This window comes from Lepus europaeus, chromosome 10 (genome assembly GCF_033115175.1).
Source record: "Lepus europaeus isolate LE1 chromosome 10, mLepTim1.pri, whole genome shotgun sequence".
In the NCBI taxonomy this organism is placed as follows: Eukaryota; Metazoa; Chordata; class Mammalia; order Lagomorpha; family Leporidae; genus Lepus; species Lepus europaeus.
The window spans coordinates 10,422,231-10,442,213 of NC_084836.1; the positions used below are offsets into that span (position 1 = coordinate 10,422,231).

Here is a 19,983-nt window from a genome sequence, read left to right on the forward strand (position 1 = left end):
TAGATTTCTAAGTTACACTTGGAAGGACCCTGATTTTGCAGTTAGAAGGGTTGGGTTGCAGACCTCTTTTTGCTATTTACTGCTTGTAAAACGCTGGGCATGCCATTTAGTCTCCATGAGTCTCGGTGTGTTTCCCCTTGTCAATCAAAAGAGAATGCATTTGTCCCTCGGTATCCTTGGGGATTGGCTCCAACCCCTTCAGATACTAAGATCGAGGATTCTCGAGCCCCTTGTTTAAAGTAGCATAGGATTTGGTATAAGCTACACAATCCTGTATGCTTTAAATCGTCTCTGGATTACCTGAAATACCTGATATAAATGGTTACACCGTGTTGTTTAGGGACTAATAGTAAGAAAGAATGTCCAGATGTGGTCAATACAGACTCAAGTTCCACCCCCACCTTGACTATTTCCCGTCCATGGTTGTTGAATCCATGTATGCAGAATCAACAGAATCAGAGAGCCAGCTTTAATTTATCTGACAGGATTATGCATAAAAGGATGTGTTTGACATGAAGTTCTGTCTCTTCTTACTAGCTCTATAACCTTTTTTTTTAAGATTTTTTTTTTTTTTTTTTTTGGGGGACAGGCAGAGTTAGACAGTGAGAGAGAGAGAGAGAGAGAGAGAGAGAGAGAGAGAAAGGTCTTCCCTTTCCGTTGGTTCGCCCCCCAATGGCTGCTGCAGCTGGTGCACTGCGCCGATCCAAAGCCAGGAGCCAGGTGCTTCTCCTGGTCTCCCATGCGGGTGCAGGGCCCAAGCACTTGGGCCATCCTCCACTGCCTTCCCGGGCCACAGCAGAGAGCTGGACTGGAAGAGGAGCAACTGGGACAGAACCGGCACCCCAACTGGGACTAGAACCTAGGGTGCCGGTGCTGCAGGTGGAGGATTAGCCTACTGAGCCGCGGCACCAGCCAGATTTATTTTATTTATTTGAAAGAGTTACAGAGAGAGGGAGAGAGAGAGAGAGAGTCTTCCATCTGCTGGTTCGCTTCTGAGATGGCCGCAATGGCCAGAGCTGTGCTGATCTGAAGGCAAGAGCCAGGAGCTTCTTTGGGTCTCCCACGTGGGTGCAGGGGCCCAAGGACTTGGGCCAGGAACTGGCGCTGTGGCTCAGTTGGTTAATCCGGGAAAGCAGTGGAAGATGGCCCAAGTGCTTGGACCCCTGCACCTGCATGGGAGACTAGGAGGAAGCACCTGACTCCTGGCTTCAGATTGGCATAGCTCCAGCCGTAGCGGCCATTTGGGGGGAGGGGGGTGAACCAGCGGAAGGGAGACCTTTCTGTCTGTCTCTCTCACTGTCTAACTCTGTCAAATAAATTAAAAAATAATAATAATAATAAAAAGGACTTGGGCCATCTTTCACTGCTTTCCCAAGCCATAGCAGAGAGCTGGATGGGAAGAGGAGCAGCCGGGACTTGAACCAGTGTACATATGGGATGCCGGCACTTCAGTCCAGGGCGTTAACCCACTGCGCCACAGCGCCAGCCCCACGCTATAACCTGTTAAACATTTAAATCTTCGTTTCTTTTGTTTTGTGCAGTGTCAGTGTGTGTTGTGTGAGTGGTGGGAGGTGAGGAGGGTGCAGGTAAAGGACCTGGATTAGAAGTGTTTGATCTGGGTGTTTCCCTCAAAGTCTGTGATCCTGTACTTGTCAAAACTGCCTAGGTTTTGTGTGGGGGAAGTGTTACATACAGTCAGGCACGGTTTCTCACTGCAGTTACTGTTCTTTGTGGCATTAATGAAGAGGCACCTGGAAGTCTCTATGCATACATTTCTGACAGCCTTACAGGCTAGGTGGTGTTCCCAGTTAAGAGGGGAGGAATTTGAGCTGACCTAAGAGTGAGTTTCCCACAGGAGCTAGTAAGGTCCTAAAGGCATGCCTCAGGCCATGGCGATTCCAAAGACCGTTCTTCCCCTGTGACATATCAAACCAGGACAGGGCCTGTACCAGAAACATAGAGTGACTGCTAAGTAATTATACTCCTTATCACTACACATTTGCATCTAAGAAAAAAGGCAGTATCACTTAAAGTGTCCTTGATGAAGCAGTCAAAATTATTACTGATAAATTTATTACTGATTAATTCTCTTGATTATGCATCTTTTTAATGTTCTGTATGATGAAATGGCAGCACACACAGACTTCTGCTGCATTCTAAGGATGACCATGGTCTCAAGGAAAATACTTTAGTGATTGTGTTGCCAGCTGAACTAACCCCTTTTTCAGAGAATGCCATTTTCATTTGAAAAAACAGCTAACAGACTGCTTATTCAGACTTGGGTATTTAACAGACATTTTATTAAAAATGAATTAAGTGACCCTGAATTTCAAGGGAAACTGACAAAATCTGTTGCCAATGATAAAATTTGAGCTTTCAAGCAAAAATTAGAATTTTGAAAACATATCCTGGACTATGACCTTGACAACTCTGCTACTTAATCTGATTAGATTGATGGTGTTATTAATAAATTTAACAAATATATAATAAACAATATAAAATAAATATATAATATATAAAATAATAATATAAATTAATAATAAATTAATAAAATCTCAGACTTTTTGGGATAATTTATAATGAAATCTATAACTTAGCGAATCTCTGTTTTATAAATGGGCAAAACTTAATGTTACAGAATCATTTGTTGGTGAAAAAAGTGCATCCATTCAAACTGCAAGACAGACAAATAGATTTTTTTTTTTTTGACCGGCAGAGCCAGACAGTTAAGAGAGAGAGAGAGAGAAAGGTCTTCCCTTTCCGTTGGTTCACCCCCCAATGGCTGCTGCAGCTGGTGCACTGCGCCGATCCAAAGCCAGGAGCCAGGTGCTTTCTCCTGGTCTCCCATGCGGGTGCAGGGCCCAAGCACTTGGGCCATCCTCCACTGCCTTCCCGGGCCACAGCAGAGAGCTGGACTGGAAGAGGAGCAACCGGGACAGAATCATTGCCCCAACCAGGACTAGAACCCAGTGTGCCAGCACCGCAGGCGGAGGACTAGCCAAGTGAGCCGCAGCGCCGACCAGACAAATAGATTGTAATAGAACAGAATGTGGGAAAATCCACTGATCATGTTTCAGATGCTGTATTGCAGTTAGCCTCTCAGAGTCCGTTGTTTTTCAGGTTTGGTACAGAATTAAAGAACATCCCGGGACTAGTGTTGTGCCACATCACCGCTTGTGATGCATCCCCTATGAGCACTGGTTACAGTCCTGGCTGCTCCACTTCTGATCCAGTTCCCTGCTGATGCACCTGGGAAAGCAGCAGAAGGTGGCCCAAGTGCTTGGGCCCCTGCCATCCTCTTGAGAGACTGGAATGGAATTCCAGGCTCCTGGCTTCACCCTGCCTCAGCCTCTGCTGTTGTGGCCATTTGGGGAGTAAACCAGAAGATGTAAGATCTCTTTATAATTTTGCCTTTCAAATAAATAAAATAAATCTTTGGAAAAAAAACCCCAACATCCAAGGATATGTAAAAAAAGACTTTTAAAATAGTCTAGGTTTTTCCAAATACATCTTGGTGGAATGCCAGATTTCCTGCATATGCTTCAGCCAAAATAATGTATTGAAACAGATTTAAAGCATAAGCAGATAAGAGAATCTGAGTATGAGAAAGAAAGATGGATGTCTACTGGTTCATTTCCCAAATGACTTCAACAGTCAGGGCTGGGCCAGGCTAAAAGCCAGGAGCCAGGAGCTCCACTGGAATCTCCCACGTGGATAGCGAAGGTCCAAGCACTTAAGCCATCATCTGCCTGCCTTCAGTATGCATTAACACAGAGTTGGATTGGAAGCAGAGCAGCCAGGACTCGAACTGGCACTCCGGTATGGGATGTGGGCATCCAGAAAGACAGCTTAGCCCACTGTGCTGTAATGCCTGCCCTGAGAATCTTCCTTTCAGTTGGTGTCAGGGACTGACGGCATGCACCGTGTTGATATGCCATGTGGCCTCAGTGTGCAGTAGGCTGGACTGTCTAGCTTTCTCTAAGTACAGGCTGATGTTCTCACAACAAGATGGCTAAGAACACATTGCTCAGGGCATATTCCTGTTAAGCTACAGATGACTGTGCTTGCAACAATGTAAAACAGTGGTGTTCTTCTCACTAATTTTTTAAAATAAATGAAGCCATTTAACTGTTTTCATAAAATTTTTAGGCTGGCAATGATTTATTATTAGTATTTGAAGGTGAATTAACAAATATTTAAAAACTTCCTGATTCAATTTTTCTGTCAAATTTAAAAAACAGATTTATTTGAAAGAGTGATAGAGGAGGGGCCAAAGGGAGGGGGGGGAGAGAGAGAGAGACAGAGAGAGAGAGAGAGAGACAGAGAGAGATTGGTATCTTCTATCCGCTGGTTCACTCCTTAAATGGCTGCAATAGCTGGGGCTGGTCCAGGTCAAAGCCAGGAGCCCAGAGCTCCGTTTGAGTCTCCCTGATGGGTGGCAGGGGCCCAAGCACTCAGGCCATCTTCAGTTGCTTTCCCAGGTGCATTAACAGGGAGCTGGATCAGAAGCAGAGCAGCTAGGACTTGAACCAGCACCCGTATGGGATACTTGTATGGCAGGCAGCGGTTTAATTCTCTGTGCCACAATCCCTCCTTGCCCCTTCCCCCAATTTAGTTTTTGATAGGCAAATATCAGAAGTTACAATCCATATAAAAAAAGCTCTTTGGGATCTTTAACACTTTTGGGGAGTGTGAAGGTATTCTGAGATCATAAACCTTAAGAACTGCTGTTCCCTTTTTTTTTTCCTTTTGAAAACAATGGTTGACAACTATTAAATTATTTTGTGAGTCTTGAATGAGTCTTGACCCACAGCTGAGGAATCTGAGGCTAGAGTTAGAGAGTTGCCTTGTAAAGTGGGTGGTGGGGCTTTGCCGGGTTTTACTTCCCTTTTTGTGCTCAGTAGATGGAGTGAGGAGTCTACCTGGAAATTGGCTATCGTGGCCATGCTCTAAACTGCATTCCTGCCTTACGTCCTGTCCGAACTCTTCCCATGATTTCTCTAGGCCTCCCTAGCCTTATATTAGCATTTTATTTCATGGTTCCTATTGTATCCCTTACTAGACTGTGAGTTCCTTGAGAGAAGTATCCTTAACTTGCTTTTCTTTCCATTTCTACCACAGTAACAGACACATGGAAGTCCCTGATACATTGTTACTCGAAGGATAAATAAATGGTAAGACAAAAGGCAGTGTGCCTGGTTGAGACCAGGTGTAGGCTGCTGGGAACTTAACCATGAGAGCCGTAGAGGGCCATCAGCAGCAGGCCTGTAGGTCGTTAGACCTGGCCCTGGTGAGATGCCTGGGAAACAGTGCATGGAGGCTGGGCCAGCCAGGAGACTTGAGATGGGCCGGGTGTGCATTAAGGTGAATGTTTTAGCCAAAGATGATAAGGTGTATGTCCTGAGGAGTAGTTACAGAAAAAGAAGCCCAATAATGTCCATTCTGGCTGACATATATTGTGTAATTGGGATATGCTGAATGTGCCGAGAGCTTTATGTGTATTATCTAATCTTCATAGCATCCATGAGATAGGTAATGTTATCTCCATTTTTGGTGGTTAAATAAAAATAGTGCATATTTATTGATGAAATACTGGAAAAATACAGGTGGGATAGCCCCCCAAATATATCATTCATAAATCAAAACTTAATACTGAAAAATATAACCACTGTTAACATTTTGAGATACATCCTTCTAGACTTCAAAATATGTGTATATGTTGTATATACCTGAATATGAAGAAACCCTGAACATAAAGCTTTAACCTAAATGTATAAGCCTTTAGGGATATTGATGAAATAGGTTGTTGTCTACTTAGGATATTTACTGATACATACATATTCAAAATCACATGTAAATTTATGCAGTAATATGGAAACGTTTTATCATTTTTTTGGGGAAAAAAGATTATATAAGCCCTACTGTACCTGTTCTGTATCATTGCATAAAACTATATCTTCAGACAGGTTTCTAGGACATATATTGGATGTAAGTCTTTTTTTTTTCTTTTTTCTTTTTTTTTTTTTTTTTTTACAGGCAGAGTTAGACAGTGAGAGACAGAAAGGTCTTCCTTCCGTTGGTTCACTCCCCTATTGGCCGCTACGGCTGGCACTGCGCAGATCTGAAGCCAGGAGCTGGGTGATTCCTCCTGGTCTCCCATGCGGGTACAGGGCCCAAGCACTTGGGCCATCCTCCGCTGCCCTCCTAGGCCACAGCAGAGAGCTGGACTGTAAGAGGAGCAACCGGGACTAGTACCCGGCGCCCCAACTGGGACTAGAACCTGGGGTGCCGGCGCCACAGGCAGAGGATTAGCCAAATGAGCCATGGCACCAGCCCCTTTTTTCTTTTTTTAAAGATTGATTAATTTGAAAGATACAGCAATGGAGAGAATAAGGGAGAGAGATCCATTTTCTATTTGTTGGTTCATTTCCCTAGATGGCTGCAACAGCCAGGGCTGGGCCAGGCTGATGCCAGGAGCCAGGAACTCCACCTGGGTCTCCCACTTGGGTGGCAGGAGCCCAAGCACTTGGGCCATCTTCTGCTGCTTTCCCGCATTAGCAGGAAGCTGCATTGGAAGTGGAGCAACTAAGACTGGATCCGGCACTCTACTATGGGATGCCCAGGTCACAGATGGCCGCTTAACCTGCCGTGCCAGAATGCTCACCGCTTTATTGAACCTATCTGTTGCAGGCACTGATGATTTTATGCCGAACTACCAGTACCCATTCAAGCAACATTAGGAATGTTATCTTCATTTGTACCATGCTGAATACTGCATTGCTTTTCTTTAGAGTTTAGTTATTCACTTATATTTATTTGAAAGGCAGAACAGAGCTAGAGTGTGAATGAGCAAATGAGAGAAAGAGAGAAAGTCTTCTATCTGCTGGTTCATACCCCAAATGCCCACAACAGCTAAGGCTGGGTCAGACTGAAGTCAGGATATAGGAACTCCATCTGGGTTTTCTACATGGTGGTAAGGACCTAAAGTACTTGAACCATTCTCTGTTGCTTCCTAGGGTACACATTAGTAGGAAGTTAAATTTGAAATGGAGGCAGGACTCAAACCAGGCTCCCCAGTGTGGTGGTTTAACCCTTTGCACCATGACACCTGCCCTTGCCATTGCATTTCAACATTTTGAATTTAACCTTTCAGAGTGAACAATTTGGTAGCATATGGCACAACCCGTTCCATAGCCTGCAAGTAGTTGAAACATTTTTTCATCCTCCCTAAAGAACTCTATACCCATTAAGTAAGCCTCCTCTGTTTCCCTCCCTCGGCAGCCACCATCTGCTGTCTGTTCTATCAGTTACCTACTCTGGATATTTCAGATAGTCATACAATGTATGGCCTTTGTGTCTGGCTTCCTAATCCAGTGTACTGATGTGTCCTGCAACATGGATGAACCTCATGACATAGTCCTTTTTTTAGCTGAACAATATTCCTTTGTGTGTGTACACCACAGTTTATCTGTTCATCCTTTGATGGACGTTTGGGTTCTTTCCACCTTTCGGCTGTTGTGAATGGTGCTGCTGCCACCTGTGTGTACAGGTATGTCAGCACTCCTTTCTCAGTGCTTGTGGGTCTGTAACTAGGTGTGGAATTGCTAGGTCTGGAGCAGCTGCCTGTTTACCTTCCTGAGGCACTACAGTGACTTTTCCATAGCAGCTGCTCCATTTTGTGTCCTCACCAGTAATGTACAAGGGTTGGTCAATTTATTTTTAATGAGGAACACAGTAAGACAGGGAAAAGAGAAAATATTTGTAGCCTTAGAGTTTATTAGAGCTTTGTATCTCAGATTTTGCCTGATGGACTTATTAAATATTTATTTAGCGTCACTTCAGTGCTAAGAATGAAATTTAGCTCAAGGAAATGTATCTAATCTATTTTAAGTGGAGAACAGACTGAGGAGTGAGAAGTAGAGAGGTGAAAGGGGAATTTAAATAGACTGTAAAGTTCCTGGAGGGCAAAGGCTGTGTTTGTTTTCAGGTCCTTTGCATTCAACAAAGTGATTGGCATGCCGTGGGTAGCTCTGGGGGCCCTCGGGCCTTTCCCACATCCAGTGATTCACTGGGATTTACAGAACTTGCATACTGGTGCTTTACAGTGGTGGAAGGACACAGAGCAAAGAGAAAAGATGGGTGAGGTGAAGGCTGGGGGGAACCTGGCTCGAGCTGCCAGGAGCCCTTTTTTTCCCTGTGGAGTCACGTGGGACGTGCTCGCTTCCTCCAGCAGTGAGCGTGGCAGTGTTGTCTACCAGGGAAGCTCATTAGAGACGCAGTGCTGTGTCCACACAGGCTGCCCATCCTTAGCACACACCCGAATTCCGGGGTCCTATTAGCCACCTACTCTTACCAGTTCTGGGAGTAGAATCCTCCCAAACCTAAGTTCTCAGGCACCAGCCCAGGCCAACTTAGCAAGCTGCTCTTTCTTTCTTTTTTTTTTTTTTTTGACAGGCAGAGTGGACAGTGAGAGAGAGACAGAGAGAAAGGTCTTCCTTTTGCCGTTGGTTCACCCTCCAATGGCCGCCGCGGTAGGCGCGCTGCGGCCGGCGCACCGCGCTGATCCGATGGCAGGAGCCAGGTGCTTCTCCTGGTCTCCCATGGGGTGCAGGGCCCAAGCACTTGGGCCATCCTCCACTGCACTCCCTGGCCACAGCAGAGAGCTGGCCTGGAAGAGGGGCAACCGGGATAGGATCGGTGCCCCGACCGGGACTAGAACCCGGTGTGCCGGCGCCGCAAGGCGGAGGATTAGCCTAGTGAGCCGCGGCGCCGGCCGCAAGCTGCTCTTTCTAAAGATAGCAGTCAAGCCTGGTATGTTCTTTCCTTTTAAAAAACGTGTTTGCTTTTCCATGAACTTTTTAAAGATTTACTTACTTTATTTGAAAGGGAAATTTCCTGGGGTAGAGGGTGGAGGGATATTTTCCATCTGCTGGTTCACTCCCCAGATGGTCGCATCAGCCGAGGCTAGACCAAGTCAAAGCCGGGAGCCGGGAACTCCCTCCAGATTTCTCATGTGGATGGCAGGGCCTAAGCACTCGAGCCCTGACCTGCTGCTTCCCAGGCACACTAGCTGGGAGCTGGATCAGCACAGAGTAGCCAGGGCTTCGATGTGGATCGCAGGTGTCATAGGCTGCTGTGCCACAGGCCTGCTCTGTATGTAAATTCTGGTTTGCAGGTGGATGTGTAGTTCTTAAACAATGTGTTGCTAGATTCTCTGAAGAAAAATACTGTAGCAGAGAGCCAGCAGGGATTTTAGTGTCAGATAGACCGGATTTGTAATAATCCTGTGGGAAAATGGTATTGTTTTTCCAAGCCTTAGCTTCCTTACTGTGGAGTGAAATACCACTCAGGGATGGGGAACGTTATTTCTGCCAAACACCGTTTTTATATTGTGGGCCATGCAAAACTATCAACTTAAAAATCAGCCTGGTATAGATTTTGTGAATTTTGAGTGCTGCCCACAGTTGCCCTCGGAGGGCCAGACCAAATGATTTCACGGGCCTTGTATAGCCCACGGGCTGGATGTTCCCCACCGCTGCCATAGGGTTTAGTTAGAATTAAAAGTGGTGATGTGTCGGAAACACTCACCACAGTGTCCTGTATATGGTAAGTGGCTGTTAACATTTTGTTTCAGCTCGCTTCTGTTAATTGTCTGGGTCCAATCAGGAGAGAGAAACTGCCCAGGAATTTAAGATTTTATTTGAAAGAGTGACAGAGAGAGCGAGAGAGAGCGAAAGCGAGCTTTCATCTGCTGGTTCACTCCCAAATGGCCATAACAGCTGGGAGAGCTGGGCCAGGTTTCCATATGGTGTGGGTGTAGGGGCCACTGCTTTCCCAGGAGCATTAGCAGGGAGCTGGATAGGAAGTAGAGCAGCCGGGATTTGAACTGGCACCCATATGGGATGCTGGCATTTGACCTGCTGTGCCACAGTGCCAGCCCCCAATTAATACAGGGATTCAGCATAAGGGGAGATGGAAGCAGCGAAGGATTGGCTTATAGAGAGTAAAGAGAACACTAAAGAGTAGCAGATGTAACAGCAGATATAATGACAGGTAATTATACGATTGATACATGAGAAAGTACAACTAATGTCCAATAACATTTACCCATTGGGCTAAGATAAAACTCATTAGGAGCCATCTCCTTATGCCTAGCACAGGACCTGGGATCTAGACCTTGTGGAAGGGACATGCTGCAACTCTGAACGGCAGAGAAGTGAGTCCTTCCTGTCTCATCAGCAGGATTTGCTGGAAGTCTGCCTTTTTGAAGTTGCCAGGAATGCACACTGTAGGGTACCAAGGAAAGCAGTTCACAGGGGGTTGTCTTACCAGAGGCACTCCGCTATTTAACAGCCCAAAGAGGGGCACAGGGAAGCTGCTGGCTGCTAGCTGCCATGCACTGCAGGAACCGGGAGGAAGGGAACCAGCTTGCCCTGTAGGAGCCTGCTGAACAAGCACACTGTCACCTGGAAGCAAAACCTTTCTTCCTACCATGCCACTTCTGTGCCCTCTGCCGACGAAGTTTGACATCATGCAGGCTGGCAAAGGAAAAATATTTAAAGAGCCCCAGGTCTGTCTTCATAGAAACGATAAAAAGTATAAATTTGGAGTTTAGATTCAGTTAATTGACAAGCAGAGTATGGGTGGAGTGGAATTCAACTCTAGATCTTTAGAAATTGGGAAGAGGATGGCAAAGGGACAGAGAGCTAGGGAACTTCAAAGAGAAGTAAACATGTGACGTGGTGCTTAAGAAACCATTTTGGGGGCCGGCGCTGTGGCACAGCATGTAAAAGCCCCAGCCTGCAGTGCCGGCATCCCATATGGGAACCAGTTCGTATCCTGGCTGCTCCACTTCTGATCCAGCTCTCTGCTATGGCCTGGGAAAGCAGTGAAAGATGCCCCAAGTCCTTGGACCCCTGCATCCATGTGGGAGACCTGGAAGAAGCTCCTGGCTCCTGACTTTGGATCAGCTCAGCTCTGGCCATTGTGGTCATCTGGGGAGTGAACCATTGGATGGAAGACTTCTCTCTCTCTCTCTCTCTCTCTCTCTCTCTCTCTCTGGCTCTGGCTCTGGCTCTGGCTCTACCTCTCTCTGTAACTCTATTTCAAATAAAGAAAAGAAAGAAACCATTTGCAGCCCATGCTCCATATCAGAGTGCCTAGGTTCAAGTCCGGGCTTCGCTCCTGATTCCAGCTAATTGCTAATGCAGACCCTGAGAGGCATCAGGGCATCAGAGCTTCAACTCAGAAGGTTGAAGCTCTCATTGTGTGGGAAACGTGGATTGAGTTCCTAGCTCCTGGCTTCAGCCTGACACAGCTCTAGCCATTGCAGGCCCTGGGGAGTAAATCAGTGTTTGGAGCTCTTGTTTGCTTGCATATTTTCATTCCCTCCCCCTCCCCCTCCCCCTCCCCCTCCTCAAATAAATTAGTAAAAAAGTAAGACATGCAAAAAATGAAATTGGACCAATATAATATATAAAGATAACTCGAAATGGCTCTAATGCCACCACGTAAGAGATAAAACTGTAGGAGCTGGCGCTGTGGTTACTGCAGGTTAAGCCGACTCCTGCAGTGCTGGCATTCCATATGCCACCAGGTTGAAACCCAATTACTCCACTTCTGATCCAGCTCCCTGCTAAAGTGCCTGGAAAGCAGTGGAAGTTGGCCCAAATGCTTGGACCCCTGTACCCATGTGGGAGACCTGGAAGAAGGTCCTGGCTCCTGGCTTCAGCCTGGCACAGCCCTGGGGATTGCGACCGTTTGAGGGAATGAGCCAGCTGATGGAAGATCGATCGCTCTCTCTTTCCCCCTCTCTCTGTAACTCTGCCTTTCAAATAAGTCAATAAATCTTAAAAACAAAACAAAACAAAACAAAAAACCACAACAACACTTGGCCAGTGCCACGGCTCAATAGGCTAATCCTCTGCCTGTGGCGCTGGCACCCCAGGTTCTAGTCCTGGTCAGGGCGCCGGATTCTGTCCGGTTGCTCCTCTTCCAGTCCAGCTTTCTGCTGTGGCCCGGGAGCACAGTGGAGGATGGCCCAGGTGCTTGGGCCCTGCACTCGCATGGGAGACCAGGAGAGGCACCTGGCTCCTGGCTTCAGATCAGCGTGGTGCTCCAGCCGCAGTGGCCATTGGGGGGTGAACCAACGGAAAAGGAAGACCTTTCTCTCTCTCTCACTGTCCACTCTGCCTGTCAAAAAAAAAAAAAAAAAAAAAAAAAAAACTTACAAGAAAACTTGGCTGTAAGTCTTGAGCTTGGCATTTGACACTAAAAGCATAGGCAACAAGAGATAAGTTGGAGTTCATCAAAACTAATACCTTTTATGCACCATAGAAAGGCAACCCACCAATGGAAGAAGCAAGTGATGTTTTTGAAAAGGGATTACTTTCCAAAATGAAAAATAACTTCTGCAACTCAACCCCCCCCCCCCAAAAAAAAAAAAAGGTCCAATTAACAAATAGACAAGGGACTGGAAAAGACATTTCTTCAAACAAGATACACACATGACTAGTCAGCACCTGCAAAGATGTTCTCCATCTTTATATAATTATAAAGGAAATACAGGTCAAAACCACGGAGAGAGAACACTTTACACCCATTATAATGGTTATTGGCCAGCACTGTGGCTTAACAGGCTAATCCGCCTTGCGGCGCCGGCACACCGGGTTCTAGTCCTGGTCAGGGTGCCGGATTCTGTCCCGGTTGCTCCTCTTCCATGCCAGCTCTCTGCTATGGCCCGGGAAGGCAGTGGAGGATGGCCCAAGTCCTTGGGCCCTGCACCCCATGGGAGACCAGGAAAAGTACCTGGCTCCTGGCTTTGGATCAGCGCGATGCGCCAGCCGCAGGGGCCATTGGAGGGTGAACCAATGGCAAAAAGGAAGACCTTTCTCTCCGTCTCTCTCTCTCTCACTATCCATTCTGCCTGTCAAGAAAAAAAAAAAGGTTATTATTACAAAAGTACAAACAGAAAATAAGGGTTGATGAGGTTGTGGAGAAATTGAACATTGCTGGGGAGAATTTAAAATGGTTCAGCTGCTGTGGGAAGTGGTATGGAAGGGAGATCCTTAAATATAGAATACCAATGATCTAGCAGTTTTTCTGGATATATATCCAAAAGAATTGAAAGCAGGGACTCAAACATTTGTACATCCATGTTCACAGCAGCACTGCTCACAGCTGTCAAAAGGAAGAAGCAACCCAAGAGTGCATTGTTGGATAAATAAAATAATAAACAAAATGTGATATATACACACAGTGGAGTATTATCCAGAGACATGCACAATGTGGGTGGACCGGGAAGACATTATGGTAAGTGAAGTAGGCCAGTCGCAAAAGGCCAGAGTGTGATTCCATGTGCACAAGGATTGCCTAGCACAGATTCCACTAGTGAGGGGAACGAGGAGTCAGTGTACTGGGCAAAGAGTTTCTGGAGGAAAATCAGCAAATTCTGCAGATGGGCAATGGTCATGGTTGTGTAGCCATTTGATTGTGCTCCATGCCACAGAAGTATGCACTTAAAAATGACTAAAATGGTTGATTTTATGCATACTTAACCACAATATAAAAAAGCAGCTGCTGAAGAATATTAATAATATGATTTTTAAAATTTTTTAAACTTTTTTTGACACGCAGAGTTAGTAAGGGAGAGAGAGAGAGAGAGAGAGAGAGAAAGGTCTTCCTTTTCTTTGGTTCACCCCCCCAAATGGCTGCTATGGCTGGCGCACTGCGCTGATCCAAAGCCAGAAGCCAGGTGCCCCAACCTGGTCTCCCATGTGGGTGCAGGGCCCAAGCACTTGGGCCATCCTCCACTGCCTTCCTGGGCCATAGCAGAGAGCTGGCCTGGAAGAGGAGCAACCAGGACAGAATCCGGCACCCCGACTGGGACTAGAACCTGGGGTGCCAGCGCCACAGGTGGAGGATTAGCCTAGTAAGCCATGGCGCCAGCCAATAATATGATTTTAAAACTTTGTGGAAGGGATATATTAGTGGAGAATTTTATTTCTTATGTATTTAAAAGTAATTTTGTCATTGCAAATTCATTTTTATTAAAAAAAAAAAAGTGAGGACACAGTGGATTTGTAAAGGAAATGTAAATACTGAGGTTGTTAGCCAGCAGGGCTTGGTGACAGCTGAGTGGACACATAGCTGTATGGAGAATAAAAATGAGAGGATTTCAGAAAGTTTATGAACAATGGAGTTAGCTAATGTGAGTTTTCCAGGAACTTTTAACATGCCATCATGTGTTGCAGAAGATGAAATTCTTGGTGGTTTCACAAGGGATCCCATTTACCCTGTCCGTGAACACTGGGATTGATCTATACTCCCCTTCATTCTCACCCAGGCACATTTTCCTTAAGAACTGGTGTCAAAGTAAGGTATGAAAAATTTAAAGTCAGTTATTTGGAAATGTGCTGCTTTGTGAGATTTGGGATTTCTATGATTAGTCCACTGGGCTGTCTAGTGATGGTAACTTTTATGATTTCTCTCTCAGGTCACTTGCAGCTGATAGACATGGGGGCCAGGATGGGGTTCTTTGTGGGCTTGTGTTAAGTACTGTGCCGGATGGACTTCACTTTAATCATCACAGCCTTGTGAGAGGGATGTTAGTATTCCACAGTTGAGAAAATTGAGACTCGGGGAGATCAAGTCAGTGGACGCGAGCAAGGGACACAGCGTCCTCAGGCTGCTCACCTGCGAAGTGAGGGGAGCGACTGGCTTCTTATCTCTTAGATACCTGTGTCTGCTGTTTGGAAAGTGGCAATGTTACCGCGCTCCAGAGATGGGCTTCAAGGCCCTAGTAAGTCCCCTGTGTATTGCTTACACCAGGGCATTTCTAATTGAAAAAGAGGAAATGGTTTTTGGTGTGGTAGTGGTGACTGTAACAAAGGCATGTCACTGGTTGTCGTGGGCAGGTGGAATGAGTTGTTTTATTTTTTATTGTAGCAGGAAAGCTTAGGTTACCAGTTGTCAGTTGGATCTTGTGCTGGGACCATATTGTTAGGTGCCACCAGATTCGTACTCCTGAACAAACTTCCAGCTTATTTCTAGGTGCCTGGCATCCTCTATGGCCGAGAGCAGCATGGCGCCCTGTGGGTGCTCAGCAGTCTCTCGTCTCCAGCCAGAGGTGCTTGTGGCTGGATTAGTTTTTGCACATAGTGGTCCATGGAGCGTAGGTACATCTCCCATTCCTGCAACATTCTCTTCCATGTCTCAATTCAGAAATGGGCTGAATACTCGAGCAGTGGTGACTTTGCTGCCAGGGAAGGCAGTGCAATCTCCTGAGCAGCTGGATTGGCTTCTTTCCCAGTCAGCGTGGTGTCGTCACTCTTTCCTCTGTCACTGCGTGTGTGCAAGGTGTCGTCACTTTCCTCTGTCACTGCGTGTGTGCAAGGTGTCGTCACTTTCCTCTGTCACTGCGTGTGTGCAAGGTGGTCTCAGATTCATCTCAGCCGGAGAGCAAGTCAGCCAAAGATCTGAGCTTGTATCGCTGCTCAGTTTGTGTTTGTAGAGGGTGGCTTCGTTTCGTATCTTCTTTCTACCCTGCTCTCCCCACATTGTATGGTGGCATGAATTAATCTTGTTCCATTCTAGGTATTCCTCTCTTTGTATTTTGTGAAATTGTTTGATACTGTTAGACACAAAAGAAAAAGCAACAAGGTAGTTTTTTTGGAGTTTTTAAAAAACTGCTTGGTTTCGTCACTTCCATGTGCATTTCCAGTTTTCTGCACCCTGCTCCTAGCCAGTGGTTGGCCAGTAAGAAATCCTGTCGTAACGAACCTCTGGGCGCTCGCCCTGTGATCTGTAAAGCAGATGAAGCCAGGGAGGAGTGGCCGTGGGGCCTGCCCTTGACTCCCCACACAGCTTCTTTTCCATTAGTGTTCATTGATGAAGCCAGGGAGGAGTGGCCGTGGGGCCTGCCCTTGACTCCCCACGCAGCTTCTTTTCCATTAGTGTTCACTGATCATTGCTGGGGATCTATGGCTGGTTTATTATACCACAAGTAGAAGTCCGTCCTGAAAGTGCAGCCTTTTGATTCTCAGTGTTGTTAAATCCTCCAAGCACCTCTCTTAAATGTGTTTTAAAAATGCTTAAGAAAATTTTGCCTTCCTCCCCTCCCCCTTGTATACTATTCTGGGTAATTTTACCAGTTCTTTCGATAACTTTGCCAGTATTTTGGGCAAATATATTGGCTAATCATTCAGATGACTATACTGATGATTTTGAGAAAGCATTTAGAAAAGTGACTTTCCATCAATCCACCACCTTCCTGGCAGGGGTATTCTAGTTGATAAGAGGTTAAGCATTACCTACCCCTCATTCCCACACATACCTTTTTTTTTTTTTTAATTTAATTTATTTTTTATTAGGCAGAGTTAGACAGTGAGAAAGAGAGAGAAAGGTCTTCCTTCCGCTGGTTCACCCCCCAAATGGTTGCTATGGCCGGCGCGCTGTGCCGATCTGAAGTCAGGAGCCAGGTCTCCCACATGGGTGCAGGTGCCCAAGCACTTGGGCCTTCCTCCACTGCCTTCCCGGGCCACAGCAGAGAGCTGGACTGGAAGAGGAGCAACTGGGACTGGAACCTGGCACCCATATGGGATGCCGGCGCTGAAGGCCATGGCTTAACTCACTGCACCATAGCGCCGGCCCTTCAGAGCAATTTTTCAATCAATTCTGACTGAATAAATGAAGGATTCTTCTACTTAACTGGGGTTTTCAAACCATGAAAAAGACAAGAGTTGGGTGGTCTTTTTCTTGCCACGTGTCACTCCTGTCAATGTCCTCTGCGCATGGCACAGTCTGTTCCAGTTGCTCGGTATGAAAGTTACTTGAGAGTCCTTCATCTGGCTTGGCCTGTGTCCCCTAACCAGAAGTCTCTAAACAGGGTTCATCTCCACCCTATGGTTATTGCAGGTTCTTGGTGTTGGTATTTGATTCTTACATATATTTTAACAAACTCTCGAGCCAGCACAGTCCGTTTCTAAGTCTTTTCAGTCCTACTGCGCCAGTAATGTTGTGTACAGGCATATGGTTGTTACAGTCTTTCCTCCTTGAAGGTTTTTTTTTTTTTTTAATTTATTTTATTGATTTGAAAGACAGAGTTAGAGAGAGGTAGAGACAGAGAGAGGTCTTCCATCCGCTGGTTCACTCCCCAGATGGCTGCAACAGCAGGAACTGCGCCAATCCGAAACCAGGAGCCAGGAGCTTCTTCCAGGTCTCCCGTGTGGGTGCAGGGGCCCAAGGACTTGAGCCATCTTCTACTGCTTTCCCAGGCCATAGCAGAGAGCTGGATGGGAAGAGGAGCAGCTGGGACTCAAACTGGTGCCCACATGGGATGCAGGCGCTTCAGGCCAGGGCTTTAACCTGCTTCACCACAGTGCTGGACCCCCTCCTTGAAGGTTTAATACATTTCTTCATATTTTTTTTTAAAGAGATTTATTATTTATTTTAAAGGCAGAGTTATAGTGACAGAGAGAGAGAGAGAGTGCAATATTGATCTTCCATCTGCTGGGTCACTCCCCAAATGGCTACAATGGCTGGAGCAGGGCTGATCTGAATCCAGGAACTTCCTCCAGATCTCCCACGTGGGTGCACAGGCCCAAGGACTCTACTGCCTTCCCAGGCCATAGCAGAGACCTGGATCGGAAGTAGAGCAGCTGGGACTCGAACCTGCGCCCATATGGGATGCTGGTGCCACAGACTGTGGCTTAACTTGCTATGCCACAGTGCCGGTCCCGGTTTAATACATTTCTATCCCGTTTATTCCATTGGCTTTCCTTGTAATCTCTGGTATAATTTTTCAGACCTGAAGATCTTGAATCAATCATAAGCATAGCAGCTGAGGCAGACGGAGTGGCTTTTGCTGGCTGTCTCAAAGCAAGGGAAAGGAGTTCTAGGTGCAGAGTGCAGATCTGGGGCTGAAGGCCGCTGCGAGGCCTCGAGCAGACCCCTTAAACTTCCTGGTCTTACGCACTGCAGGGACTAAGATTATATGAAGAAGGTTTTTTAAGTTGTAAAACATCATGAAACACAATACTGATACTCCAAGTCCTGCATGAAGTTCACATCTCTTAAAACTGTTCTGATGAAATGTGCCCTGTCAGCGTCCCACAGATCTCATTCCTCCCCCGAGGTACTCACAGAAGTCTGCTGTATGTTCTTCTGGATCTTTCCTATGCGCGTGTTGACTCTTCTCTGTGCGTTTAGATATACCTGTGTTTGTATTGTGATGTTAAAAATAGCACATTGGCCATTCTGCTGAGATCCTTCTTAGAGATTTAACTTTGTTTAAACTTGCAATTTGGATGTTGAAATTATGCAATAACTGATAACATTATTTCCTTATTATTAGTGGAGATTGAAGTTCCATCTAGTGTTTTCCCTATTACAGATAGCATTGCACTGAAACTCTTTGAACACATGTGTGAGTGATTCTTTAGAGTAGATGGAGGGGTCGGCGCTGTGGCGGGTTAACGCCCTAGCCTGAAGTGCCAGCATCCCATATGGGTGCCGGTTCTAGTCCCAGCTGCTCCACTTCCCATCCAGCTCTCTGCTATGGCCTGGGAAAGCAGTAGAAGTTGGCCCAAGTCCTTGGACCCCTGCACCCAAGTGGGAGGCCTGGAAGAAGCTCCTGGCTCCTGGCTTCAGATTGGCGCAGTTCCGGCCGTTGCAGCCATCTGGGGAGTGAACCGTTGGATGGAAGACCTCCCTCCCTCCCTCCCTCCCTCCCTCCCCCCTCCCCCCCGCCTCTCCTTCTGTCTGTGTAACTCTGACTTTCAAATAAATAAATAAATCTTTCAAATAAATTCAAATAAATAAATCTTTTAAAAAAAATCTTTTTTTAGAAAATAGAGTAGATGGAAAGATGTACAATTACAAGAAGCTATGTGCAGTCAGTATTTTGATCAAATTGCTTTCCAAAATGGGACCCAACATACATACTCATCTTCCTGCTAGTTTGTAAATTTTTTTGTTTTCATTTTTGTCCATCTCATAAGTGAAAAATGTTATCTCCAATCTCAAAGCATACAGCCGGTGCCATGGAGTAACAGGTAAAGCCACTGTCTGTGGCACCTGCATCCCATATGGGCCCTGGTTCAAGTCCTAGCTTCTCTGCTTTTGTTCCAGCTCCCTGCTAATGCACTTGGGAAGATGGCCCAGGTAGTCAGTCCCCTGTACCCACATGGGAGACCTGGAGGAAGCTCCTGGCCTCAGATCGGCGCAACTCTGGCTGTTGCGGCCATTTGGGGAGTGAACCAGCAGATGGAAGACCTCTCTCTCAATCTCTCTCTAACTCTGCCTTTCAAATTAATAGATAAATTGTTTAAAAAACAAAATCCAAAAGTATATTCATTGGGACCAGCATTATGACTTAGCTGGTTGGGCCACTTCCTATGATGTGGGCATCCCATATGGGTGCTGTTTTGAGTCCTGGCTGCTCCACTTCCTGTCCAGCTCCCTGCTGATGTGCCTGGGAAGGCAGCAGAAGATGGCCTAAGTCCTTGGGTCCCTAAACCAACGTGACAGATCTGAATTTGGCTCCTGCCCTGGCTGTTGTAGCCATCTGGGGAGTGAAACCACCAAGTAGAGAATACCTCTTTCTCTCTGCAACTGTGCTTTCAAAAAATAAATCTTTAAAAGCATGTTCACAGGTGGTATGGTTTGTGAGTACAAACACAAAAAAGCGTAACTGGAAAGGCTGTAAATGCCCATTAACAGGAAGATAGGATAGACGGATTCTGACATATTTATAAGATGGACCACTAAGTGGCTGTCAGAATTAGTGAAACACAGTGACGTGCAATAGTGGAGATAAATTTCATGTAACAGGGGGCAGAACCAGACAATTGTTGAAGACTGTACACAGTAGGATTCGTGTCTGCAACATTCGGAATCATACAAAACCAGTGCATTTGTGAGAGATGGATAGAGACGTGATAAACCCGAGCAGAGAGGGAAGCTGCTCTGAGAGAGGCAGTGAGT

At 46.2% G+C, this 19,983-nt stretch overlaps 1 protein-coding gene across 18 annotated transcripts in view; it reads left to right on the forward strand.

The window, feature by feature from the left end:
• The window catches only part of RBFOX2 (RNA binding fox-1 homolog 2), a 323,477-nt gene that overhangs the window by 82,567 nt on the left and 220,927 nt on the right, over positions 1-19,983 (forward strand). Inside the window, exon 1 of one of the 18 annotated variants that reach the window (XM_062202924.1) lies at positions 5,157-5,174. The exons of the other annotated variants lie outside the window; for them this stretch is intronic. Coding sequence (XP_062058908.1) covers positions 5,172-5,174 — 3 coding nt within the window. The 5' untranslated portion in view covers positions 5,157-5,171. Of the gene's footprint in view, positions 1-5,156; positions 5,175-19,983 lie in introns of those variants that run through there. 18 annotated transcript variants of the gene reach the window in all.